Genomic DNA, 27460 nt, shown 5'->3' with positions numbered 1-27460 from the left:
TATGCTTGTGAATATGTTCTTGCGTCAGCGTGGGGTTTGTATCCGTTTTCGTTAGATATTGAAGATGAATTTTGATGTTTGATACGGCCGAATCGAATAGTATACTTTCGAAAGGATTGATATTTTGACTAATTATACAAACGTGACATATTACCGCGTTTTGTACTTTCATCGCGAGATGCAAGTACATCTACGGCTTTTCCTGATGGACAAATTTTCTTGCTTAAAACTCCATACAGTTTGGCACAATTACATCGCTACGTTAACTTAAAAATGGAAAAAAATCGTATGATATTTTTTATAATATTAATAATTGTGTTTGTGCGGGGTGACGTTTCTGATGGCTTGAAGAGAGTGAAGGTAAATCGAATGAATCCAGCTGAACCAATTGCGTAAGTACACTTCATAATTCAGTATTAACTAATGGATTTCTTTATAGGGTTCTGTGACAGATTTAATGAGAAGTCATGATGATCCTTTGTTGCTAATCTCAGCCCTTGACGGAGTTTTATACGGTATTAACCAAAGGACTGGTCATATACGGTGGAGCCTTCACGACGGTAAAAATTGTAAACTGTCTTTCATGAAACTGCTCTTTATTATGTTCTTAAAGTTATTCACCTGTTACTTGTATGTATTGCAGAACCAGCTGTCAAAGCTCCCATTGATTATGAAAATGAATTCATGTAAGTTTATTATTTTTAGACACTGGAATTTATTGATTCTCCAAACATAAAATATGCGTAAATCAAATATGATTTTAATTTTAGACCGCAGTTTATTCCCGATCCCAAGGATGGATCTTTGTACGTTGTAAGTGGTGCTGATGTTGATGGACTGAAAAAATTACCATATACGTTACCCCAACTTGTTGCTAATTCCCCTTGTCGTGGTAGTGATGGAATGCTATATACAGGTACTATTACACTCATTTTTATTCCCTCATTGCACTTATTACACTTATTTATACACTGATTTTTACACTCTGAAATTGTTCCATCAGGTACTATTACGTTCATTTAAGTATACTAGCGGCTGAATTTATACTATTCTACTCATATATATAATCATTTCTTTATTGGCTCTGTGAAATGCTCATTGAGCATTGCTCATCAATGAAGTGAAGGCACTAATCAAGAGTTACATGATATAATTTGCTTCAAACTTTGTAACCCTGGTTTTATATACATGGCTTTCAAAAAAAAATACATATTGTTACTTATGTTGTTTCCATAATTGTTTCTAGGGAAAAAAATTGATACGTGGTTCTCCATTGATCCAGTATCTGGCATAAAATTAAATAGCATGGGGTTTGGATCTGAGGATAAAATGTGCCTGCCAAGTAATGAAGATTCTCTGTTTATTGGTCGAACAGGTAAGACACATTATGAGTGGCTCCTTTAGCATGAAACCCAGTCTGGACATGGGGGAGATCAGCTGTATATTGACAATAACAACAAGGCCCTTTACGTACTTACCTTGGAGGTCAAGGACGAGGGTGGGGGAGATGAGGTGTTTGTCTCATTCCGAGCGCAGGTGTTGGGGAGTGGGCTCGGTGCTTCCTCATTCAAGGTTGTTATTTTCGGCCTCTTTAGACCACATACATTGTGGCACGTCCACTCTGTAACTTATCCTAACTCCCCATTCTCCCCATTTGGAAATTTGTCTTTAGTGTGGGAAGTAGGTTCCTGAACCTTAATTTATTATAGTTAGCTGTTTTAATCTGATCTATTGGTAGTTTCTTGAAAATTTTAATGTTAACCAGGTGTAGGAGTGTAGTATATTTGGCAGTAGGGTCTTGTCACAGTTGGGATTTGTCTTTGATTGCTACTTTTTTTTGAGGTACCATTTGTCGATGAGCTGACAATGATAACCTTCGCTATTAGGTTTATTGTAGCAAATTCTCTTTGGAATTTTGTTTGGGACATCAGAATGTTCAGCAATCTGTGCATCATGGAGTTAAAGTCCGATAACTTCTGGGGAAAATGATGTATTTAGCGGAAGTGAATCACTCGGTCTGCATGAGAACTTTTCCCCTAAAAATGAAGTTTAGCATGTTTTTGTCCTTTGTTGTCTTGTGGAACCATTTCACATGCAAAACACATTGTCTACATATTGATGCCAGGGGAATACATTTCTGGTTAGACCATGCGCTAAGGAGAACAGATCTATTTCAAATTGGTCCAAATTTATATCCACCAGGAGGTTGGACAAAGGGGAGCCCATGGCTAAGCCATTGGACTGTTCAAAATATTTTCCATTTAACATAAAGTAATTTTGTGAAATGTATGTTTTCAGAAGTTCATATAGTTAACAAATGATAGGGTTAGGCGCAGACATCAGAAACAAGATGTTTCCTGAAATGTGTATTGCTTCCTGGGTTGGGACACAGAACAGATTGCACACATCAAATGTCACCCGAATGAAATTGCTAGGGGTGAACACTGAAGGGAATCGGTTGATTAAAGCAGCCGAATTACTGACTCCATATTTCACAAAAAATGTTGAGTGCTGTCTGAAAACATAGTTAAGTTTTCTTGCAAGTTAGTGGTTGGGGGTGGTCAAATTTGAAACTAGCAGTCTGAACAGGACCCCAGATTTGTGTATTTTTGAAAATCTAAAAAGTCAATTTAATGAGAGTTCGTTTAGATTGTCTGATTCTCTTCCCACTGTTTAAATAACACAATATGATTTTTATTTACATTTATACTCTCATTGAAACTTGGCCGTTGGGTCTGATTTTAGTTTATTAATCCAGTTTTCTTCAATCAACTTCTCACATTTCTCCCAGTTATCTTGTGTATCCATTACTACCCACGTGTTGCCTTTCTTTGCTTTTTGAATGATTATGTTTTAGACCTCAAGGTTTGCTTAGTTGAGTTTAGCATATTAAAATCTGTAAATGGTCCCTTCCTAGCTTTGAAATCTTATTGCAAGTTACCTTGTGAGCAATTATATGTTTTGAATGAATATTTTCTTTTTGTCGAGTTGATTTCCAGTCTATTGCAAGTTTATGTCTTTTATAGAAACTGAAATATTTGAAACATATTTCAATAACTTTTCCAGCAAGGTTATTTCATCGGGTTTTAGCATTTGTTTGGATAGATGAACGATTTTGGTTTGAATTGATTGTAGATATTGGCAGGTGATTCAGTTGAATTGTGGTTGGACTTGATGCCTTGTTCTTCATAGACAAAACCCATTCATCTCCAAATTTTGATCAATGGTGGCTCTCTTTTTAAAAGCAATCTCTCAACTTTATAGTCATCTTAAATCAGCCTCTCAACCCAGTGAAGTTCGTGAGTTTAATGTTTGTCTAAATATATTATAATCTAACTGGTGCATACCCTTTTCTACCAGCATGTTCCATGTGTACCTATGGATGTGGTGTTAATTGAACCAGAGGTTAGCCATTATCATAACCATTTTATGCTAAATCTGAGTCTTTATAATAATCAATAGAATTCACAAAGAAAATTCATTTAAAACAATGGTTTTTCTGGAAGGTTTTTCGTAGTTAAAATATTTTGATTGCAAATTTGGATACTAGGTTATCATTTAACAATAAGGTCTATCATATGTTTAAGGCTTTCAGGTATTCTGCCACTTCAGGGTGTCTCTTGGCGACAACATTTTCTCCAGCCATGCTATTGGTGTCTTCAGGTCAGAAGTGACAATGCATTGATTTAGGTCATCTTCTATAGTGGAATGGGAGCTCTTGGCTGCCTCTGATTGGTCGAGTTAGGTGTTTAGTTGTTAATCCTAGCCAATAACTGGAAGAGGGCAATCAGGATTGACAACCAGATGCCCGAGTTGACAAGTCAATACCATCCGAGGGCTCCCAGTTCCCGGCAAAAGACGTCTAAAATAGACAAATTATCACTTCTGACCTGGAGTGAGGATTCATCGCACCAAGAGGCACCCTGACTCAGAGGAATGCCCAAAAGCCATAAAGCCATTGTGGATAAACACTGCAGATACCTCAGATTCCAATAAGGCCCATCATCTATTGTACCGAGAACTACCTCTGCAATTATTTCTGGCCTTTATTTTTCCTTCTGTCATTTATTCTTTAATTGTACTGTTTTTATAAATTTAACTGTCCTATTCATTCCAGAATACAGTATCATGATGTTCAATGCAAAACAGAAGCAAAGAAAGTGGAACGTGACCTTTGTTGACTATTCAGTTGATAAAATGAACGAGGAAGCCTTGAAAACTTACGGTAAGTTTTGGAAGTTTGCTTTTAAGATTTTGAATACAATTCTAATCATTGACATAAAAAATAAAGTTATAATGTTGTAATGTAATGTAAGTTATAATGTTGTAATCTTCAATTTGATTATTAAATAGAAAATATTTTAATTATCTTTTTTATTTAGTAAAAAAGGTATTATTGTGTAACTTCATGCATAAAAAGTGGAAATTCAAATATTGTAATGTGGTGTATAGCACAAATGTATCCCAAATCGCATTAATGAACGTGAAGGTTGGATTTGTAGGCGAGAATAGAACTCATGCAGGTAATACCCAGCTCAGAGGCATGTGAAATTTACTCATCAGAGAAAAGGCGGGCCAGTTTCTTTCCCTGTGTTACCTGGGAATTCGCAGGATGATCTGTACTGGGTTATTGTTTAGCATAGTAAATGAATGAAGACTAATTTTGGTATTTCCACTGGACTATTAATTGTTCACGACCATGGTTTCGTTTGAAGGCAACAGTCATCATGGTGGTGAAAAATAAAATGTCCATTGTAAATTGCAAAGTGAGTCTTCATTCATTTACTATGACTTCCACCAAGTGATGCCTAAGGCAGTGTCTTATTTTGTTGGCATGTTTTTGAAGGAACCTGGAATTTTGAACGAGTGAAATTTGCAAGCAAGGGTTGATTACTGTGTTTCCTTTCGTATGTTATTTCACTGCATATGTAATACATATTTTAACAAATTTCATTTGTTAAAATAGCATTTACATGTACATATAATTTCTGCCTCCATATTTGGTATATCAGTTATATATATTTGCTCACAGGTTTTCTTCACTTTGCTGCAAGCTCCTCAGGGAGATTAGTGACATTCAATCAAGAAACTGGTGTGAGATTATGGGAAGTGGATTTCAAATCTCCAATCGTTGGTATTTATATCCCATCTGAACAAGTTGGCATGGCATCAGTGGGTAGCAAGGGAACAGTAGTTTCCGTTCCAGTCACTTCAGTCTCGGACAACACTCTGGATCAATTGCTTTTGCACAAATGGCCCCCAACAGAACAAGGACTTCTCCCATCTGAATTCAAGTTTTAGTAAGTTGCTATTTCTTATTTTTGTTTTTTAATGCATGCTTGATAATTGCTCATGAATTTCTATTGTTGGAGTGCAGTAGAATGTCTGTATCCATCACCCCCAATATGTCCACCCATTGTTTGAGTTTCCTTATTTCATTCAACTCTAAAATATGGAGTGAAAATGTCCAGAAATTCATCATCAAGTCATCAGAGAAAAATCATTAAGTCTAGAATCTGCGCCATTCTGAGTGGTGAGACCTTGCCTTCTGAAACTCACTACATGATTCATTCCGCTTTGACCTTAGCAGTCACCCTAACCCAACAAGTATGCATTCATTTGTCCTTTAGTGTATTCACTAATCACATTCGTTGCCATGTTCTTTTAGGTTGGATTGGAAAATTAATTTTTATCCTTCTTTATTATTGCCCCAAAAACTAAGCCATTGACAGCAGTTCTTTTAGGCCAGAGATAATCCATGCAAGTGTGAAAATTTGTGCTGTAATGCTTGATCCAAAAATATAGTTTACTGAAGTCTGGAATACTTCTGGCAAGATTGGAGATGGAGAAGAAAAATGTATCAACCTACTACCCTAGTACCTCAAACTATGAAAGTTTAATTGCTCAGTGTGCAAAAATATGTAACTTAGCATAGAAATAGTGTTAAATATATTAGACAAACAGTGTATGGCAATTGATGTTAATGTTACATCAAGAGCATTGAGTCCCAATGAAGACTAAGAAAAAATTCACTGAAAACAAAGAAACCAAGCTGTTTAAGCCATTGGCAGTAGTACACATTTAAACAGGCGTAATTGAAAAATATAAATGTCACTGGAGGGGCTACGTCTACCAGTGAGGAAGTTTCTGTCCCATTTCCTGTAGATTTGAAGAAGTCAATTGAGGGTGGGTTTTGCTTTTGATCCATGTCTGAAACACTGTTCTTTTATAGTATCCCATGCCATTCCAGCCACATGAGTCTGCAGGTCAGTTGGACCAAGTTCTCTCATTTCCTGTGATGCCATGAAGGCAGAAATACACTCAGACCTCCCTTCCCCTCACCCAATGCAAATAATTTTCAACAGTTTGAGCATAAATGAGACCTTTATCTATACCAAATAACTTCATTCAATCATCATATCTCTATAATGGGAAGAGTTCACCCCAGCCGTACTCTTATAAATGGGCAAAGGATGGGTGGGGGATATTGGAGAAAATAGAAACAGTAAATCGATAAAAATTATAAAATTAAATAATTAACTGAAAATAAGACTAACAATAGTAAAAAACTGAAAATAATTGAAATATTTAAATACCGCAAACGGTTAGAACAATCAAATGGAGGGGGGGGGGGGGAAAAATTAATTTTTTTAATACTAAAAAAGTGAAAATTAATCACGCATTCTCTAGCTTGGATGTACTATGCAGCAGTGATCCTTGCTAGTCGCATACACTCCCACTCTATCAGGGCTTACGAGAGGTTTCCCTCTGCGTCAGGGGCCCACCAATCACACGTATTGAAATAAAATTAAGAAATATAATAAACGAAAAATGATCACGCGCTCTATAGCTCGGATGTACTATATAGCATTGATCCTTGCTAGTCACAAGCACTCACCTTCAATCAGGGCTTAGGAGAGGTTTCCTCTGCGCCAGTGGCCCGTCAGTCACACGTATAATAATAAAGGCAAAATAATCACGCACTCTCTAGCTTTGATGTACTAAGCAGCAGTGATCCTTGCTAGTCGCATACACTCCCACTCTATCAGGGCTTACGAGAGGTTTCCCTCTGCGTCAGGGGCCCACCAATCACACGTAGTGAAATAAAATTAGGAAGTATGATAAACGAAAAATGATCACGCACTCTCTAGCTCGGATTTACCATATAGCATTGATCCTTGCTAGTCACAAGCACTCACCTTCAATCAGGGCTTAGGAGAGGTTCCCTCTGCGCCAGTGGCCCGTCAGTCACACGTATAATAATAAAGGCAAAATGATCACGCACTCTCTAGCTTGGATGTACTAAGCAGCATTGATCCTTGCTAGTCGCATACACTCCCACTCTATCAGGGCTTACGAGAGGTTTCCCTCTGCGGCAGTGGCCCGCCAATCACTCATTTGCTTGGGTATGCGAAGACGCCTTAACCCTAGCAAAACTCACTCACTCACTCACAGGTCTACCGTGGAATTTCTTCCGACGTTAGTACTGTGACTCGCACTTGGTGGAAGGGTAAAGGGAGTGCCCCGAAGCTGACACAAGTGTTTCGACTGCCAAGCAGTCCTCTTCAGAGAAGGAATGATTTCGTCTCATGCGTGGTGACTTATATATGCTGTGTGTAGTGTAACGGTCAAAAAGGGGGGCGGGGCGGAGTGGGGGGGGGAGAGTTGAGATGAAAAGTCGGTTGGGATGGGGAGGGGGGGTGTGGGGAATGGTTATGTCAGGGATATGAGTTGTTTTGGTGACCAGGGAAGGGTGGGTGGGAGGGGGCGATAAGCCGTGTGCGGGTGACAAAGGAGGCCTAGTCATTAGCGGTGATTTTTCGAGTTGAAAGGTTTTGGTGTTTTGTTAAGGAGATTAAGGATGATGAGATAGGGCCCTGGTCATGGTTCATGAGTTTCTTTCTTGAGCAGTGGATGTGGATGCTTTCGTGATAGTCTAATAAGTGGTTCGGTGCTGTGCCAATGAGTTTTAAATTTTTCAAATCAATTTTGTGTGAGTGTTGGTGCATATGTTCCGCAACCGCCGATCTATCGGTATGTCCTAGTCTGTAGCAAGCCATGTGTTCTTTAAATCGTGTGAGGATATTTCTACGTGTTTGTCCAATGTAGGATTGGTCACATTCGGGACAGTTTATCTCGTATATGCCTGATTTTTGAAGTGGACCAATGGCATCTTTTGGGTTTCCTAAAAGTGTTTTGAGTTTGTTGTTGGTGACGAAAATAGGTTTTCTACCATGTTTTTTGAAAATGGGAGCTAGTCCTTTAGTTAGTGTAGGGTGGAAAGGTAATTTTAGGTATTTCTTTTCTTCAGCGGGTAATAATGTGGTGCTGTCTTGGATAAGTTTTTTGTGTTTTTGTTTTTTGAGGATCCTGTCGATAATGTTTGGATTGTAACCATTTATAGCAGCGGTTCGTTTTATGCATTCCAATTCTGATTGGAATTTTTCCTTGCTCAAGGGGACGTTAACGAGTCTATGTATCAGGGAATGAAACGCCGCGTGTTTGTGTGTATTGTGTTCAAAAGACAACTGATGTATGTAGTTGTTGGTGTGAGTGGGTTTTCTGTAAATATCAAACGAAAGTTTGTTTGTTTGGGTCCGGTTTACTCTAATATCCAAAAACGGGAGGGATTGATTGGTTTCTATTTCATATGTGAAGGTAATGGTAGGGTATTGGCTATTGAGTTTTTCCAAGAAATTTTCTAGAGGAGCTTGGTTAGTATCATAAATTGCAAAAATATCATCGACGTATCTTACCCAAGTGGTAGGGAAATATTCGAAAGTGAAAACCCACTGGTCATTGTTCTAACCGTTTGCGGTGTTTAAATATTTCAATTATTTTCAGTTTTTTACTATTGTTAGTCTTATTTTCAGTTAATTATTTAATTTTATAATTTTTATCGATTTACTGTTTCTATTTTCTCCAATATCCCCCACCCATCCTTTGCCCATTTATAAGAGTATGGCTGGGGTGAACTCTTCCCATTATATTTATACGGCCGTAGTTACCGTTCGCTTTATATGTCATATCTCTTCTGCATTTGGCCTTGCTTAGATGGTAGATTTGCGTATCATTGATTTCTTTATATCTATATGGTCCTGGTGTCAGTTTTCTATCATATAGAAAACAATAGCTCAGTGTTATTAGTAAATTCCTTTGTTTCAGAGTCCTATCTTGTATTATTAACATTCATCCATCATTTGCAAACATTATTTATTTCACATAAATCTTTGAGACCTGAAATGTGGCACTTCCTTGATTATTATTTTGCAAAACTCAAAAAGTAATTTTCTTGTCAGTAGGAGGAAAAGCTTAGCAAAAATGCAGAAAAGGGAACACAATTAGCAATGTCATGTCCCAGAAAGTGATGATAATTGAAAAGGGAGACGAGTAATGTGCAATTCATCAAACTGATTTCGTAATGCTGCTTTTCATAACACTTTTCAAAGAAAAACTCTTCATGCAATGGCATCATGCCATGGGCCTCAGCGGGGTAATGCGAACCCAAGAGCCCATGTAATGCTCAGTTGTGACTTTGAGATAAATTTTAAACTATGCGAGATGATTTCTGGATAATCAGCATCATTAGAAGTATCCTCATATTTTGATGTCGTATGATATTCAAGCGATGGAAAGCAAAGTAAGCTCAGTCTTCCCCACTCTCCATCCTGACTCCTGTCTTCCCCTCAGGTGAAGGACAGTCTGGCTGGAGGAAAAAGCCAAGGGAAATTTCTCCACGGCATGTGGTGGTAGCATGAGATTCCCTAGTATGCTATGGCACTTCAATGAGCAAGCTAGTTTACAACGTAATGTTTAATAATTTCTTTTCATTATTTCTTTTTCATTGTAATTCTTAGTGTTGATCCAAAATAAGTGGTAAGTGTTAAGAAGACCTTTAATAGGGGGTGGACATAGCCTTTTCAGGATACTATGACTGCATGTACGCGAATGAAAAGGATGAATGCATAGGAACAGCCTGTATGTTCAGAGTTAACTGAAAGTCTCAGAGAGTATACCTCATAGATGTGGAGGTTTCACTGTAATAAACCAGTTGTAATGAGTCAGTTGTTTTATAATGATGTTATTCCTCTCTCTTGAATGCCTTTCATGTTTACTTTTTTCAGTCCCGCCCTCTATGTTGGACGCCATATTCATGGATTGTATGCTACGCAGTCCTTGGTAAACCTTTCGGTAGTGCCCACCGAGCAGAGAATTATCCTTACTCCACTTCTTCTCGAGGGACCTGATAATCATCCGAGCAATTCATTTCTTTGGAAGCACCAACCTAACCATAAAGTTAGAGAAAATAATGGTGAATTTCACAAGTCTTACATTTTATTAGGTGAGTCACGGGTAATGGATTTCATTATTGAAAATTTTAATGTTGAAGTGTGCTTGTAAACATGCTGTTACAATCTCATGTATAGGATATTATAACATGCCGGAGTATGCCAACACTGAATTGAGGGTTATTGGGCAGTCGGGGAGAGCTGCTCTGGATGCCATATTTGCCCATGTGACTGGCAAGCAGGGAGTGTCCGTGGCTGTGCAAACGAGCATTGACGGCTTTGCCTCGCAGTATCAGCTGCCGGCTGAGAAACCTGGCAAACAGGAGGGTGACCCGTCATCTGTGCACGTGATATTCTTCCAGACTGTGGCAAAGATTTTGTGGAAATCGCTGGTGCTCTTAGAGAGACATTCCATGCTTGCAGCCATCGCAACTTTAATAGTTGGCATTGCTGTGATACTGTGGGTCCTGCAATGTCATTTGGCAGAATTGAAGCGTATATCCAATGCTGCAAGTTCAGGGATGCTCGGAAATGGCTCCAAAAGTGACTCGAGCAGACAAAGTGGTCGCATTCATAGTGACGGTGATGCCTCTACGTCCTCTGCTTCATCAGTTGAATCATCATCTTCATCATTCAGTAATGCTGGTTTAGCGAGAACAGTAGATCTTGGCAATGGGAATACCAGAGTGGGCAAAATAACTTTTAATGTCAATCAAATCCTAGGCAAAGGCTGTGAAGGCACTTTTGTGTACAGGTGAGATAATTTTTGTTAATTTTCATCTCTAATTTGGCTTCTTTGCATCTTGTTTACTCTCCAGTGTTAAGTAGACTGCAATAATAATATCTATCATAATTGTTGCATCATTGGAAATTGTCGAATATTAACTATTAAAACTTGTTTCAGGGGTGAATTTGACAGTCGACCTGTAGCCGTGAAGAGGATCCTACCGGAGTGTTTTACATTTGCTGATCGGGAAGTGGATCTTTTGAGAGAATCAGATGAGCATGCCAATGTTATCAGGTACAGTACAGTTTAGCTATTCATGTTAGGATGTGATGCTTTCCCAGCATACATCTTCACCCTTCTGTTCATACCCAAAATGGTAGTTTTGTGATAGAAACTGATTGACAAATTAAAATTCCATCCTGAACCTCCTAAATGTCCTCATTTAACACTTATTTAAGCAGAAAATGCTCAGAACACATTTTAAATATTTTTTCTCAAAATTAGAAGCATAGAAAGAATGTAACATCCCAGACACCACCAGGTACCTCTCATTCAAAGAATAGAATTTTGATATCATAGTCACTGTTATTGATTGATTAACGGTTGAAATAAGTGGGGGTGATGCCAAGCAATGAGGCACACAATAAATTATTATTTGTGAACATGCCGTTACATTGTATGCAATTCGTCCTCGTTTTCCATTTTTTCTGATTATTTGGTTGGCATAAATGTAAGGGCAGCCAGTAACTTTGATCCCAGCGTATGCATCCCTAGGACTTGAAGCAGCTGGAGAAATGACCTCTTCCCCAATCACACTTTCCATTGCAAGTTTAGTGCTCTAATGGCTTGCTACTGGCTCGTCTGTTGAAATCTGTTCCCAATGGCTGGTCTTGAGAGCTCTTCGCTCAGCTGTTGCTTATGTTTACATTGCTGGTTGGTTTATCGTGGCAATATTTTATTATTTTCATGATGAATAATGTATGAATTCAGACAGCTAATTTCAAGCATTTTGTAAAACATGACTTGCGGCCATCTCAATGAGGGATGATGTGTCGTTTGCCCGGTAATCATCTGGTCCCTAGTATCGACACCAGATTAATATTTATTATTATTTGTTATTATGCTATGTTAGTATTTATAGTGCCCTGCGAGCCACCGTTAGAGTGTGTGGCTGGGGGATTATTGTATGTGGCTTCTTTTTAGCACCATGAGCGTCAATATTTGCATGCATTGTTGATGGTAGAATTGCTGCTTTGTTTTTCTTTGGCACTCATAAGCAGAGGGTTACTTTTTCACAAATTCCAAATGCAGTAGAATATATCTCTCTTGACTGGTGTGGTGGCATTACTTTTGGAATGTACGGCTTATTTTTCCGCCAAGTACTAGCAATTGTTAGCTTCCACAAAAGCAAGAACCTAAAAAGTGGTAGGATCGTTTAAAAATTATCCATGCATATATGTATTTTTGCCTGTTGTGCATTATGGAACTTCGAGATCTCCATCTACCCTTTCTCCTTGATTTTTTTTCAAAAATTATCTTTTTTTTGCCTTGTCAATATTGCCTTGCAAAGGTTATGCGTTTTCAGCTCCACAAATCCGCCAAATATTTAAACCATATTTGGCTGGTTTTGATGGTATATACTGCATAAATCTTGTATGGCCTTGATGAGGATAAAGCTGCTTATTGACAGTTTGCGCATTGATGCCCAATTGGCATTCATTATCATCCAGAGATCACAGATCGGAGCAGCTTTTTCTTCTCTTATACATGGCTCACATGTATTGATTGGCGTTGTCAAATCTCATAACATGCATTATGCTCTGGGACCTGTTGATTCCCATTGTTGCTCAATAAAGGAGATGCAAATTTGTATTCCACATGTTGCTTACATGAGCATTGTTTAAGTTGTTAACTCCAGCGCAAATCAAAATACCAATGATCCCATACATTTCTTGAGTGGTAACATGGTTCCAACATCGCTGAGTATCTGGATGTGTTGCGTTGTATTCCGCGTAGACTTTCTCGGCCTTCAAACTTGTGTGTCATGCGATGAATTTCAACGTATCTATTGTAAATGGTTTCTTATAAGTGTCCAAACTAGATAATGCTTCATCACTTCAATCTCAGGCATTCCCAGGTCAAAGTTAGTTGCACAGTGCCTGCACTGGCCTTGAAAAAAGCCACTCTCATTTTTTGCTTTAAATTGTAGAAGGTTATATAATACTGAAATAATTGTAGAACGTTCTTTTGATATTCATTCATTATGAGCAATTACCATTGAATATATTCGAGTCATGTAAATAGTCGAAAAACAAAAAAAAAGCAGTGAGTGGGTACCAAGTTGCGAGACAACATGGGTAAAATTGTTTATGATCTCTAATCAATAATTCGTATTTATTTTTGCATAAGATACAATAGGTATTGTAAATGTATTTCATTTAAAAGGAAATGTAAAATAAATACAAGGAAATTCAGGATACTTTAAGTGGAGTGTGAGTGACAGGAGTGTGAGAGTGGTGCTCTCTCTGAGTGGGTGTGCACCCTAATCTTTCCAGGAGTGAGCAGTGAAGTGGGTCGGGAGGGAAGGGAATGGAAGAAAAAAACAGCGAGATGGCGTCACTGTCTCCAAGGGTATGCAACATTATTTGAATGTCGAAAAAAAAAAAACTACATTTTTGGAATAATGGCGTCATAACTTTTTACTATAAAAAAATCCATCCTTGTAATGTCTGTAGTGTTACAGGAGAGAATGATTTATCAGTTATTACTTCCTCGGTTATTTATTACAATAAGGAATTTGTTGTTGCCTGAATGAGTGAGTAAACGTCATCTATATTTTATAGGTATTTCTGCATGGAGCAAGATCGGCAGTTCAGATACATAGCTCTGGAACTTTGTGCAGCTACTTTACAAGATTATGTTGAAAACAAACCTGTGATAAGAGACTTAGATATCCAGCCTCATCCAATCCTTGAACAAGCAACAGCTGGACTTCAGCATCTACACTCACTTGACATTGGTAATGGCTATAATTTTATTATATCTGTTTTTTGCTGTTGCTAATATGTTGGCAGAGTGCACTGATGCACAAGAGAATTGACATGTTTCTTTGTAATGGTCATATGACTGAAATTCATCATTTTTCTTTGTCATAATGCAAATGTCAATGATGGAGCTAATCATCATTTTGTGTATTAGTTCACAGAGACATTAAACCGCACAATGTGCTTCTGTCATTACCAAGCAATGCCAACGGTGAAGTCCGTGCCATGATATCAGATTTTGGCCTGTGCAAGAAGCTCAAGGTTGGCCGAATGTCATTTTCCAGGAGGTCAGGTGTCGCGGGCACGGAGGGCTGGATTGCCCCAGAGATGATGGCTGTTTCTTTTGACTCCAGTGATTGTCATAGAACTGTGAGTTCATTGATAACGAGACACTTCACTTGCTCTCGCTGAGTGATGTACACATATTTTGCTCTTTTTTTTAAGCTAGTAATAGATTTCATATGAATGATGAAGGAATTGGAATGTTCAAAATATATTAATTAGTTACTGACTTTTAAAATCAAGATGAAATTTAAATACTTATCAGTGGCATTATTATGTGCTGTTGTAATTTTCCATGGACTTTGGAATTGTTAATATAATGATCATGGAATAAATTATTTGAATTTGTTCATGATTCATTACAAGTAATGTCTTACATACCAAATTACATATAATAATGCAAAATTTGGGAACATTAAAAACCTTGAAGGATTCTGCATTATCGGGTTTCACCGCGTCGTTGTTTGATGCTGACAACAGTTTCGCCGAAGTTGCATTCGGCATCTTCGGGTCGAAGATGAGGGACTCGGAATTCTGCCACCCTTACATAGATGGTCCCGTCTAGTGGCTGCTCGCTGATTGGTCCGTTCCCGGAGAACTCTCTTCCACGCGTTGTGGAGATGGTAGCTGTCATCTCTGTTAATGTTCTCTGGGTTTTTGCCAATTCAATCGCTTCTCCAATTAAACGTGGGTAATATCTACTCTCCTTTGCTATCACGTTTGCTTTTTGGAATAAGATCTCGTGATCGGGTTCACTCCATTTGTATGCTGAGATGGCCGACAGGTGAAACTGCTTATTTGTTGCCTGGAGGTGTTCCTTCGTCCGAACTTTCATTGATCGGCATGTTTCCCGGATGTAGGCTTTCCCACATGAACGGGGTACTTGGTAGACCCGGAGAGCATTAACAGAGATGATGGCTACCATCTCCACAACGCGTGGAAGAGAGTTCTCTGGAAACGGACCAATCAGCGAGCAGCCACTAGACGGGACCACCTATGTAAGGGTGGCAGAATTCCGAGTCCCTCATCTTCGACCTGAAGACGCCGAATGCAACTTCAGCGAAACTGTTGTCAGCTTCAAACAACGACGCGGTGAAACCCGAGAATGAAGAATCCTTCAAACCACCGCCGCCAAAACCTACGCAGCCATTAAAAACCTTGACTTATAAAATACACTCCTTTTCATTGTTGACTTGGTGTATTATCAAATGCTGAGGATTATACTTCTTGGTCAAATACTACAAAAAACATTACGGTAATTTCTGGAAAATACTGGCATTTTTGTTTTGATTCCATCAAGTTAAACTCTGTCTCTTTTTTGTCGCTTTTGTTGTTTGCTCTTTTGTTGAACCTGCTGAAAAGATTTAAAAATTTCAATTTACTGTTTCCAACTTTTTCTTCATTGCATGTCTGTATTTTATTAAAATAAATATGCATTTGTATAAAACATTTTAATAAGATCCATAGTAAGCAAAAGTACCATCTCTTTAGTCAGTGGCTGCCATGACAATATGCATAACCCATTCATTCAGGTGTGCAATTGTGAATGTTCATAGGAAAATTTTAGTCATGAGTCGCAACATTTTTTGTTTTGAAATTTGGCTGGCATATGGTCTTGCGTGCTAATCATTCCGTGTGGTCCTCTGGGTGGAGATGTTTGAAGTGCAGTGCTGCAAACATCTTCGCAGCGATAGAGCACTTGAAAACACCTCTGGCAAGAATCAGAATGCTTGAGACTAAAAATTAGCTATTTCAATGCTCTGCAAGTATTGATGTCTTATAATGTGCAGTGACTGCAAACAGTTTAATAGACCATGAAATTTTAATACAAATAACTGGACATAGTTCTCAAGTATGTTTCTTCATCGATATGAAACAGTTCTAATCAGGCTGCATAAAAAAGAAGAGATTTGTTGTCATGAAAATAAAAGTAGCGTGTGGATGTATTTCAGTATCTAATCTAATAAGTTTGGTTAACAAGTCCATACCATTAGATACAACTGGAGATACAACTCTTGGATTTAAGCTTAGTAATCAAATTTGCATTAGTATTATCAGAAACAAAAAGTACAGCTGTTCCATTTTAAAATGTCATTGAATGCATTTCAATCAAATATTTAAATGTGGTTTAAAAATTAAATTTGGAATAATAATGCTTCACTGTTTTTTTTTGCAGACCTGTGCAGTTGATATCTTTTCCTTGGGTTGTGTCTTTTACTATGTCTTGAGTCTTGGAAAGCATCCCTTTGGTGACTCCCTGAGGAGACAAGCTAACATCCTGGCCTCTGATTATTGGTGAGTGAAATGTGTGTGTGTGTGTTAAGTACCAGTGTTGCCACATTTATGTTGGGGTTTCTCTGAACATATCGCCCTCAGGCAGTCAGCACTCTCTTCTCAGGTAATGCCGTGGTCACGATGTACATTTTCGTGATATATTAGTATGATTTGTACTGTAGAAAAACCTAAAATTCGGTCATCATAATGTGTGTATTACGTGAACAGGGCACTCGCTTGATGAATGATATAAATATGCCAATTCTGGAAAACAATCTGTTCATGTCAATGACATCCTAGCTAGCTAGTGGGGAATCATATTTTAACATGTGATCAAAATGTTAGCAAAGATTCTAATACATATTTTATATTCATGAGAGGAATACTGAATGGACAGAAATGACTAAATGTACACACTCTGGGATTACTGTAGACGAACTTGTATATTTCTACTGACTAGCATTGAACAAACAAACAAGGAAAGAAAATAAACATGGAATATCTTAAAGTAGCTCAGTAAATCATGAGCTTGATATTACTGAGGTGTTATATAATGAAAAAGTATAACTTAGTAATTCCACTGTTTTATTGAGACAACCAGGGTTTCGATAATCAACGTCGTCATCAGCTGCTGACTCTTACAGACATCCTTCTTAATATGTATATGTTACAATCAAGAGGGGGGAGGAGTGGTTAGAGGGGCGCAATGGTGGAGGCATTGTTTGGAGGTAGATCATTGAGAGATTGCGTAATGGAGGGAAGGGTAGGAAGCGGGAGGGGCAACCCCATCGGGAGCAATATTGCCAAATGGTGAAGGAACTTTTGGGGGAGATTAGCTGTACATTTACCATAATAGCAAGGCCATTTACATACTTACTTGGATGTCAAGGGAGAGGGTAGAGGATTGAAGGTGTTTGTCTCATCCCAAGCACAGGTATTGGGGAGTGAGAGGTATGCAAAAGTTCATTGGCAATATTCTCCTTGGAGTGTACACTTTTAAAATTTCCCATTGTTCTGAAGCATCATATCTCTGCCCTGTTGTTTTCCAATTTAATAATTCCAGTTATAAAGTCACTTTTTTGGTAGTTTTCCAATAAATGTTTGGCGAAATGTGATATCGACTAGTTATTACGACACCTCTCCATCAATGTAAGTGTCTCTTGAGCAGTTGTACTTTGTTCCCGGTTGGATTCCATGCAGTTTCTATCATCGTCATCTTCTCCGAGGATTCCTAATGAAAGTGAGGCATGATAAAATGCATATAATGCCAGCTCTTACAATAAATGATGTAAAATTGGTCAGTAAGATGTTTATATGCTACCTGTTGCATGTTGAAGAATGGTATCCTCCCAATCTCAGCCAAGTCATCACAATAGTCACAGTACATGTTTTTCCTCCTCTGACACTGTTTTACTATGCTGAAACCGTGCAGCTTGAGCCAAAAGCTCTTGGTATCATTTGATGGTATCTCATCAATGCCTCCATCAACCGGGTCAGAGAATCACACAATTGAAAGCACCTCACCACTGTCCTGTATTCAATATCCTTCTATGCAGACAGCGCCCATGATGCTGGATTGCTCATAGTTATTCCCTTTGCTAAAATAGATGCAGTGGCAATTTCGTCCATTCATTCAAATCAAATGTTGCACCATTCGCTTTCTGTATTTTAACTTGAATGTCTGAATAATGGCTTTGTCCAGAGGTTGTAAATTTGCAGTTGTGTTGGTTGGGAAAAATTGTAGTTGTGCATTGAATGAGTGGCATTCATGCCAGTATTGATCATTGAGTGTTCAATAGAAGACACCACTCGTCAATTGCAGATCACGAAATTTAGATTTACGGAATTACAAATATAGAATACTCTATTAAGTACTACTAATATGATATACAAAGTTTTTTCATCAGTTTTCATGTTGATTATAGTATAGATAACTGTAAAAACAATGCAGCTGGCCATGTCGGTTAAAAACATTTAAGTGTGTAGTAGTATGAACATGTTTCTAGTTATATGGTCAAATGGTCATGTTTCAGGTCAAGGGTGTTCAGATGTAGTTCAGGATAAATTAACCATACATGGTCCATTATGAAAGTAATGCGCATGATTTTATTGTGACGCGACTATCTATGGCAGTGTGGTAAAAACGGTTGGGAAATGTGATGTGGAGTCTGCCCTACCAATGCAGCAGGTCGCCAATTTGCTCTGAGCGGAAAGACGTGCCTCCACGTGAAGTGTGTTTTTCGACTTGTGACACAATGGAGCAGTCGCTTGAACAGTAATAGGCCATCACGTTAAGCGTGCCACTTGGAAAGAATGCAGCCAAAACATTCCAGGTGCTTTAAGAGGCCTTCAAAGATGACTGCATTTCAAGGTCACAGTCGGAGAGGTGGCACGAGACATTCAAGGAGGAGGTCGCCACCGAACCTCATTCTGGACGCCCAGCAATGGCCAGAACCGACAAAAACGTCAATCATTTGTGCAAATTTTTTATGTTCCAACTGTCGATTTAGCAACCAGCAAATTGCTGACACCCAAAATCCATCCAATCCAAATTTCCAGTACATATGATGGTGACCGAGGATCTGGAAATTTGCAAGGTCTGCGCAAAGCTTGTGCCGAAAGTGTTGCCACACCTCCTATGTTTCCAGCTTCCTGGCCCAGAGCACCACCCCAACCCCCTTACAGTCCCGACTTGGCTCCATGTGACTGGGTTTTGTTTCCCTGACTGAAGAGAGAGCTGAAAGGAAAGCATTGGGAGACAGCAGAAAACACCCAAAAGCATGTTACAACGACGTTCCAGAGAGAGACATTCCAGTCAAGGATTTTCGGGGTACCTTTCAGGTGTGGCAAGCAAGGCTGGGCAAATGTATCGATGCAGGGGGAGAATATTTTGAAGAATTTTAAGAATTTGTGAGGGTACAATCAGTAAATCTTTTTGTCCCAGAAAATGCACTTTACAATGATAGTGGACCCTGTACATGTCAGGTGCTTACTATACAAAGTGTAATGAGAATTTCAGTACAACGAAACCTCTCTCAACTTTGGAAATTGTAACTAATTTCACTCTTTGATGTTTCTTTGTAGTATCAGTCAACTGGATGGAGATTCCGAATACCTTGCAAGACATCTCATTGAGAAAATGATAAGCTACTACCCAAATGAACGTCCGAGTGCAGAGGCTGTGCGCACCCATCCTCTCTTCTGGAGCAAAGCAAAGATCATGTCCTTCCTGCAGGTAAAATTGCAGAAAGAGTTAAGACAGGACTGTTTGTAGGAATAGATTGCCTGTACGAGTAAATCATCCCAGTGTCTTTACCAAACTGGCCTGGTAAACATTTTATTATTCATTCTAAATCTTTGCGACTGACTCTTCAAAAAATGTCAGAAATCTTCAAGCACTCCAGATTCAAAGGGAAGGGGGCAAATCTGTCAAGAGGGGGATTGCAAGTCAGCATTGCTGTTTTCATGGGGGTTTTGAGAGACGAGAAGAACATAACCAGCAGAAACTTCCAATGTACTTGGCAGCAATACACTGAGCGAGCCCTAGTTGGCATCACAGAGATCAAAGTGAAGCTGGAGTTATCCAATGGCTAAGCCATGCCCTCTTTATTCTTATTGTCTTTCAAAAAATCACTGCCAAAAGTTTAAAAACTTACTCTACTTCACCCAGGTCTGCCTGTTGGTGTCTTTTTAGGGACTTGTCCCTAAAAAAATCTTAACTAGGCAAAACCAAAATGCCCTTTTTATCTTATAATCAAGTATGACTGGACCTAAGCTAACCTTGTCAAAGTTTTATTCCCCTTCCATGTCTAAAATATCTTTACCCTTCTGTTATGCCTCTGTAATGGTGTGAACAGATTTCCCCTCATTACTTCCTGATAATGCTTTCACCTTCCTGTTTAGGGCACCCATTTCACCCCACCTCCATAAACTCTCCTCATTCTTGCACTTAGCTTCTACTGCTCTTCTTTCTCCCTATTAGTTTCCCACTTGAATTAATAATTTATCTCTTTGAACTTTTATCTTAGTCTTTCTTTACATTTTTCCGTTTCCTTCTATGAACTATTTTCCTAGATGATTTGTGCATAATCCATGGGGTCCCTGTGCTTTTCCTATTCACCGTCCCTATAGTTTCATTAGCCGCTTTTGATATTCCATCTTTGAGATGTTCCCATTGTTCTCCTGCTGTACCTGCCTCACTCTTCTCCCTTACTGATTCTTCCACTGCTTCCTGTTCCTCCTTCCTATTCACCCTGGTCAATGATCCTACTTTCCATTTCATCATCCTTCTTCCTTGTTTCATCTTTAGCCTCTGTTACTCCATAAGCAATTTCTCACAACTATCGCATGAGCATAGAGGGTGGCACAGCTTTTGAATTATTTTCTCGGTATCATGGTTTATGACTTCATTTTTAACATCATCCATCCCAAATTTTCCATCCAAAATCATTTCAACTTTCTCCACATTACCCAGGCGCACTTGGTCGAAAAATTCAGCGTGTGCGTCTCTGCTGGCACAGCATCCTCGAGTTGATTCTGTCGGCGACTCTATGCTGTCATCATCATAGTCTTTTTCTTCGTAGGCCACTTTTTTCCAAGAGTATTCTTGCTGAAGTGCTTCTGGCTCTGGCGCACCGAGTAGAACACCAGAGCGGACATGCTCAATTGCGGCTTCCAGAGAGGTCACCAAAAAACTGCTTTCGTCTGCTTGTGATGAGGTGATTGCCTCATTGGCAAAAGAAAAATTGCGAAGAAAAGTAAGTTGGGCTATCCAATTTGGCAATCCTGTTTTAATGACAAGAAAAATGAGCACAGGCAACAGGTCGTCGGCAGCAACAACTGTGCCCCTACCATAATCGCCGTCATCACCACTACCAATTGCAGCAACGGTACGCCTAAGACAGCCAATCTTACCGAGAACAGTTCCATATCCATCAATCCTGGCCAATTCTCTCCTTGCAATCGGAATTGATCCTATCAAATCTGAACGGAAAACGCCTAAATCACGCAATTGTAATTCTGAGAGATTGCGTGCGGTTTTATTAAGTCGAGAATCTTCAGCTGAGGTTGCATTAGTCACACCTCTGATTAACTGTGAATGTACCCCATGCAATACATAAGTTTCAGCTGCTGTACGCACCCCATCCAACAATCTTTTATCCAACGCCGTCAATGAACGAAGTTGCAAATCAGCCAAAACTGTGGCAGTGCAATGTTATGTCTCTCCCTTAGTCCTCAATTTCATTCAATCTCTTATTACTCGAATATTTCCTTCCAAGGAAATCTGCAGTTATTTCCTCTAATTGCTTTCATACACTATGTATATCTTTCTCCCTATGATTACTTGTTGATATTTAGACCTTAATGATTACTAGATTCATTGATTCAACTTTTACCTCTACTCATAATATTGTGTCAGTTGCTTGCTCTATGGTTACTACTCTTCTTCCTACCTTTTCCCTCAATAATAATATCATTCCTTGCTGGCTCTCTTCACCTCTGCTGTACTGTACTATGCTATATGTCTTTCCAGTACGCCTGCCATCCTTTCATCTCACAGACCTAACATGTCTAAGTTGCCTTTCTCATTTGTCCAATTCAAGTTCTCTGATTTCCCTGTCCTCAGTTTTGTCCTAACTTTCCTAGTCCACTATTCTAATTTGTGAGCATGTCGTGTGACGATGCCTGTGGAAGTCTTGCCTCTCCCACTGCTGGGAATGCTACACAGGCCAAGTCCCATTGCTGCCACAACTTAATTTCATAATTGTGTTCATCATAGTGTCTTGGGATTAATAATTGAGGTGGTTTCCCGTTGGCATCCTCAATAGTGTTTTTAACAAAGCACCATCACTCAATGGCCACCCCACTGGTGTCAGCCACCTTTGCAACCGCCTCTCTGAGGTACAGACGCTGCACAGACTACCTTTCGTTGGCTCCTAAACTTGGACCTATCTGGTATGGGTGATCCTACCGGGAGTAATTATCATTGCTCCTTCCAATGCAGCCGTGGGGGTCATCAGGGTGACATATTCTGTCGTTTTTTTATTAAGAAATAACACCTTTAAAATAGTTGGCAAATGAATGTTTTGTGAGTAAAATTTGAAATGACTGTTTCCTAGGATGTGAGTGACCGTGTGGAGAAAGAGGATCAAAGCAGTGTAGTCCTACGAGCGCTTGAGCGTGGCAGTTGGCCTGGCGGAACTGCTTGGACAGTTGTTGGGCAGGGTGATTGGAGGTCCAGCATTGACCCTGAGGTTTCAGAAGATCTGCGTAAATATAGGAATTACAGAGGAAACAGTGTTCGAGATCTTTTACGTGCTTTGCGAAATAAGGTAAGTCTATGGTCAAATTGTAACATTAGGCGGCTCAGAGCTTAGTGAAAGTCTGTAACCTGTGTAATTCCTTGAATTTGATCTTAATTTTAAAATGTTAGGGTAGAAGTCTTTCAGATCTGTGATTGTGTAAATGATAAGAATTCTTTATTGTTGTTTCTCTATGTAGAAACACCATTACAGAGAACTGTCAGTTGCTGCGCAAGAGAAACTTGGGGTTGTACCGGATGAGTTCATCAGCTATTGGACTTCCAGATTTCCATTGTTAGTTCCACATGTATGGCACTCCATGCTTTGTGTCAAAGATGAACCAATTTTCCAACAATATTATAATAAAAACTACCAATTTATCCATGTAAGTGACTTTAGTTAAGTGAAGCACCTTAATGGCTATTGAGCAGTGTTACCTGTTTTTTTTTTATTTCAAGGAGTTTTAAACTTAAGTTAGATGTTATGAATGTGAAGGTTCCAACATAATTCAGATTTTAAATCTTCCTCAGTATTAGATTTTTTTATTTTTGTCTGAAATGTTGTTATTTAAATATTTTACCACCCCTCTTGGAATTTGTTCACAAAATAGCTATATTAATACTGTTTAAATTAGTAAGTAAAGTTGAATATCTTAAGTTAAGTAACCCAAAACTTTGTCCCTAGCTGCGCCACTATTACACTAGAGGCTATCTGTTTCCCTGCATAGACAGAGACAGGATTTTTTGGATAATTGGTATTAATAGTTTATTAATTACTGAGTTATATTGGTAGACTCGGCCATCTGATATTATGAGAGATAGGCACTTCTATCTACAGTTTCAAGTATATTTTCTTCACTAACATGATATGTCAATATAATGAAATTAAATCCAAGCAGCTGAATATATTTATTAAAAGACAATCATTCGATGATTTTTGGTCAGTTGCAAAAGTAATAGGTATTAGCATTTTGAGACCTGTGATTCATGGCACAAGTGAAGACTTTTTATTTTGTTTTCGTGCGTTTGTGGCCAGTTTTTTTAGATAAAAATTACCTAGCTTCTTCATTTTGTATAAATGTCCATGGCAATATAAGTAAATCATCACCATGTGGAGTGGCATCATTTTGAAAGAGAGAGGCAATTCCTTCCTACCAATGGTGTTCCCAATTTATGCCTAAAGAATTTCATGTATTTATAATGAGGGTCATTGTTCCCTTTTATAAATTGTTTAATTAATTTAAGTATTTTACAGTTTTAAAAAACTTGTATAAAAACTAGTGAGAATCTTAAAATATTTTGAATAACTTAAATTTTAGTGACATCTTCTAGTATTAAGTAGGCTTAATTGGTAAATGTCCTAATTTGAAGCATCTCTCTTAGATAATTGATGCATCCAGTTTATTCCTTTCCTGCCTCATATGTAATGTTCATTTCCTCAGGGCATCCTGCACCAAAACAAGTCCAAAATACCAAACTTTACTGCAGATGGCATAGAAGTTAAAAACCAAGGCATCAGCTCAGAAGATGACTCATCCCATGTTTGCAGTGAATGGGAGAACATGCTAAATGAAGAGTATGTCAATTTCAAACGACGCAGGAAAAATTGTCAGAAAGATGACATCAGTGCCAAAGAGATTGATGAAAGTCTCAGAAAAGAAATAGACTTTAATGAGAAAATGCCAGCAGTACCGCTGTTTGGGTGCCCAGACTTAGAATCCCATTGCCCAGGACTGAATGAAAAGCCCCTTAATTTGGCTTCACCAAGAAAAGGAAAGAGAAAAAAAAATCACTGAATCATGTGAACTTATTTTCTTAATTTTTGTGCATTTTTTAATTCTTCAGCAAAATTCTTGAAGTTTTGCAATTTTAGTTATTGATACTTCATTGTTTGTATCATAGACCCTGAGGACCATGACGTAATACGTTGTAGCTTAAATCAAATCTAATCATCCCAGAGTAATTGGCCACGTAACTGGCTGTAAAAAAGATTTGAGGATTCATAACTTCTGCATCTTAAAAAAAATTGGAATAGAATCCAAAAACTGCATCAATTTGCCATTTGTCTGATCATGTTAACTTCTTTTAAAAGAAGGTGAGATTTTTGATCTCGTCAAAACTTTTTTATATCGTTACAGACTAAATTTATTTTATCTTTATAACTATATTGTTATTGTTCATCAAATTCCAATTTTAATTAATTGCATAGAAATTATTTATGTGCAATTTTAGATATTTTTAATGTAAAGTAGATATTTTATCTTGATAATAGCTAATCTTGTGAATGAATATGCCAGAGCAAAAGTTCTACCGGTTCTTCTTAAGACTTTCATGCTGGAATGCCATTCCAAGATGTAGTGTTTGATAGACTTTTAACATGAGAGGGGAATGCATTCCAGGAAATATTTTTTTACAAAAAGAGTGGCGACTTATTCCAGATCAACCAGCCATATTGTTTATCAGTCAACACTTGGTAGGAGTGTATTCTGGAATATATTTTTTACAAATTAGTGCAGGCTTTAATCCCAGATTCTTCCATTTTGACCAGCCAAATTTTTTACCCTCCATAACTTGCTTCTAGTTAAGATGTTAGCTAGGATTCTATTGTGAAGTCATCATCTATGATACTGTTATTTCAGTTGTTTATTTATTTTTGTACTTAATTAGTAATATTGCTTACATATATCTAATTCAAGTGATACTTTTCAGTGTACAGTAAAAATCATTGTTACAATGTGAGTAGATCGAGAAAATATGCACTTCACAAGAACAGCCTTTATAATATATTTATATTTTAGAAGATATTTTTTAATGATAATAAGCTATTTTGTTTCTCATATTTCCAAAAGTATATATTTCCAACTTAAAATTTGTCATATTTCTTCAGTACAAACTTGGGAACACATTAACATTAAGGTATAAAATTGTATATTATGCTGATATTGGCACGGTGCATATTATTGTGCTGATATTAGCAAATGGTAGAGTCAAAGCCTTTTTATTTTCATTCCACTGAATTCAAAATATGTTGTGACATGAATTTAAGCTAAACCCTTGGTCACAGATGTAGGAGTCAGTGTAACTTGGCAGATGTAACAGAATAATTCAATGAAATTCAAGGCCATTACATGGTTTCAAAACATACAAACATGTTTATTTCCAAATCTTTATCAGATGCATTACATCATGATGCAGGCATTTACATTAGGGATACGTTGGGAATCCAATTATTCAATTGCATATTATTGAATCCATGGATTTCATATTTAATCCTTTCTCGAAATCACCAAATCTTGAAATGTGTATGGATTATCTTTGCAGTGCCCACTGGCTATAATCAAATGTTCTAACAGTCAACTGGAGTTTCTTCCCCTTTCATTGTCATTGATTTCAAAATGGATCAGTCAAGATGAGAGAGGTTAGGTGTACGTTTAAGTGTGTTCCAAAGTGTTATGTTGAATACCTAGTTTGGGAAACTTTTGGGTTTACCAGAAAATGCAGTGTGTAAAAGTGGGAACTAGTGACCAATAGTCGTAGGCTTTTAAGAATGTCTATGATTATGATTCAAAGGTTCATTCAGTGGATCGTTTAGTTATTTTTTTAAATCTTTAATACATTAAAAAATGTAACACTGAATATGAATTCAACCTAAAAACTCAACTAATATAATATGGATGTGGAGATCCAAATTATAAACATAAAAAATGAAATAGGATTCAGATTAGGAATTGGAATTGAATCCATTTTTTTCATTATCCGATCCTTGATTTTTTCACACGCATCATTCAAATCAAAATATTGTCATTCTTATTTATGTGGAAATCAAAAAATAACTTTCTCTAAACTACTAAACTTTGTACCTGTTCATTGTTTAACCCTCAATTGAAGCAGTAAACACTATTTTTATCTCAAGGCACAGAATTTAAATAAATATATTTAAATCAACAATCTATTGGAATTGAAAAAAATCTGCTGTACAGTAATATATGATAAAAATACCATCAATGGGGAATGTATTACCTCTGTTTGGTATGTTGACTTAGCACTATCTTAACTCAGTTTCATAGTCAAATTATTATTTTCAAAAGAAAAAGAAATGCTCTTCGATATTAAGTTGAAATTATATATTTACTGGTTTAAGCATCTATGAATTAGGTAGAAAGAATTTTAATATATTTTCAAGGAAAAATTGTAGGAGTTAAATGTGAATGGAAATGAGTCTCTTGCTCTTTAGGAATCCGAAAAAAAAGCTTCTTTTCATCACACATAAAATATGCTTGGTTAAAAGTCACAATTTGTACTGAGTATCATTAGAAATGTGTATGTACTTCATGGTATACATTATGAAATTTAATTCCCATTCACAACCAAGTGTCCAGTAAATTTGCATTTCAATATTGTACCTGTTTGATGCCACCTAGAGACCTGATTTTTTTTATTGCAGAACCTACCCTTAAAAAAAAAGATATTTATAGTTTTTAATTAGTTAGTATGTCATGTTGAGGTAGGTTTATAAAATTTATTGTATAATTCAGTTTTTTCA

The 27460-nt window shown here is 37.7% G+C and overlaps 1 protein-coding gene across 1 annotated transcript; it reads left to right on the top strand.

Moving 5' to 3' along the window:
• On the top strand, window positions 1-26830 carry LOC139688655 (serine/threonine-protein kinase/endoribonuclease IRE1-like). Its single transcript, XM_071586221.1, has 17 exons — window positions 1-360; window positions 440-560; window positions 644-686; window positions 771-916; window positions 1247-1375; window positions 4118-4225; window positions 5033-5300; window positions 10125-10342; window positions 10428-11043; window positions 11194-11310; window positions 13860-14035; window positions 14215-14429; window positions 16519-16637; window positions 19701-19851; window positions 22736-22948; window positions 23118-23303; window positions 24360-26830. Exons 1-17 carry the CDS (start codon window positions 274-276, stop codon window positions 24711-24713), a joined length of 3267 nt encoding a protein of 1088 aa, XP_071442322.1. The 5' UTR covers window positions 1-273; the 3' UTR covers window positions 24714-26830.
• The last annotated feature ends 630 nt before the right edge of the window (window positions 26831-27460 follow it).

Source organism: Hetaerina americana, unplaced genomic scaffold (assembly GCF_022747635.1).
Source record: "Hetaerina americana unplaced genomic scaffold, ioHetAmer1.1.p SCAF_21, whole genome shotgun sequence".
NCBI classification, from domain to species: Eukaryota; Metazoa; Arthropoda; class Insecta; order Odonata; family Calopterygidae; genus Hetaerina; species Hetaerina americana.
The sequence above is the reverse complement of the archived record's forward strand: the minus strand, read 5'-3'. Positions and strand labels throughout refer to the sequence as shown.

What these genes read in the sequence shown, in the direction of transcription:
- LOC139688655 (XM_071586221.1), top strand. Translation starts at nt 274, where the DNA reads ATGGAAAAAAATCGTATGATATTTTTTATAATATTAATAATTGTGTTT. An exon ending in GAGCATGCCAATGTTATCAG is followed by an intron (nt 11,311 to 13,859) that starts GTACAGTACAGT and finishes TATATTTTATAG; the next exon opens with GTATTTCTGCATGGAGCAAG. An exon ending in ATCCTGGCCTCTGATTATTG is followed by an intron (nt 16,638 to 19,700) that starts GTGAGTGAAATG and finishes GTTTCTTTGTAG; the next exon opens with TATCAGTCAACTGGATGGAG.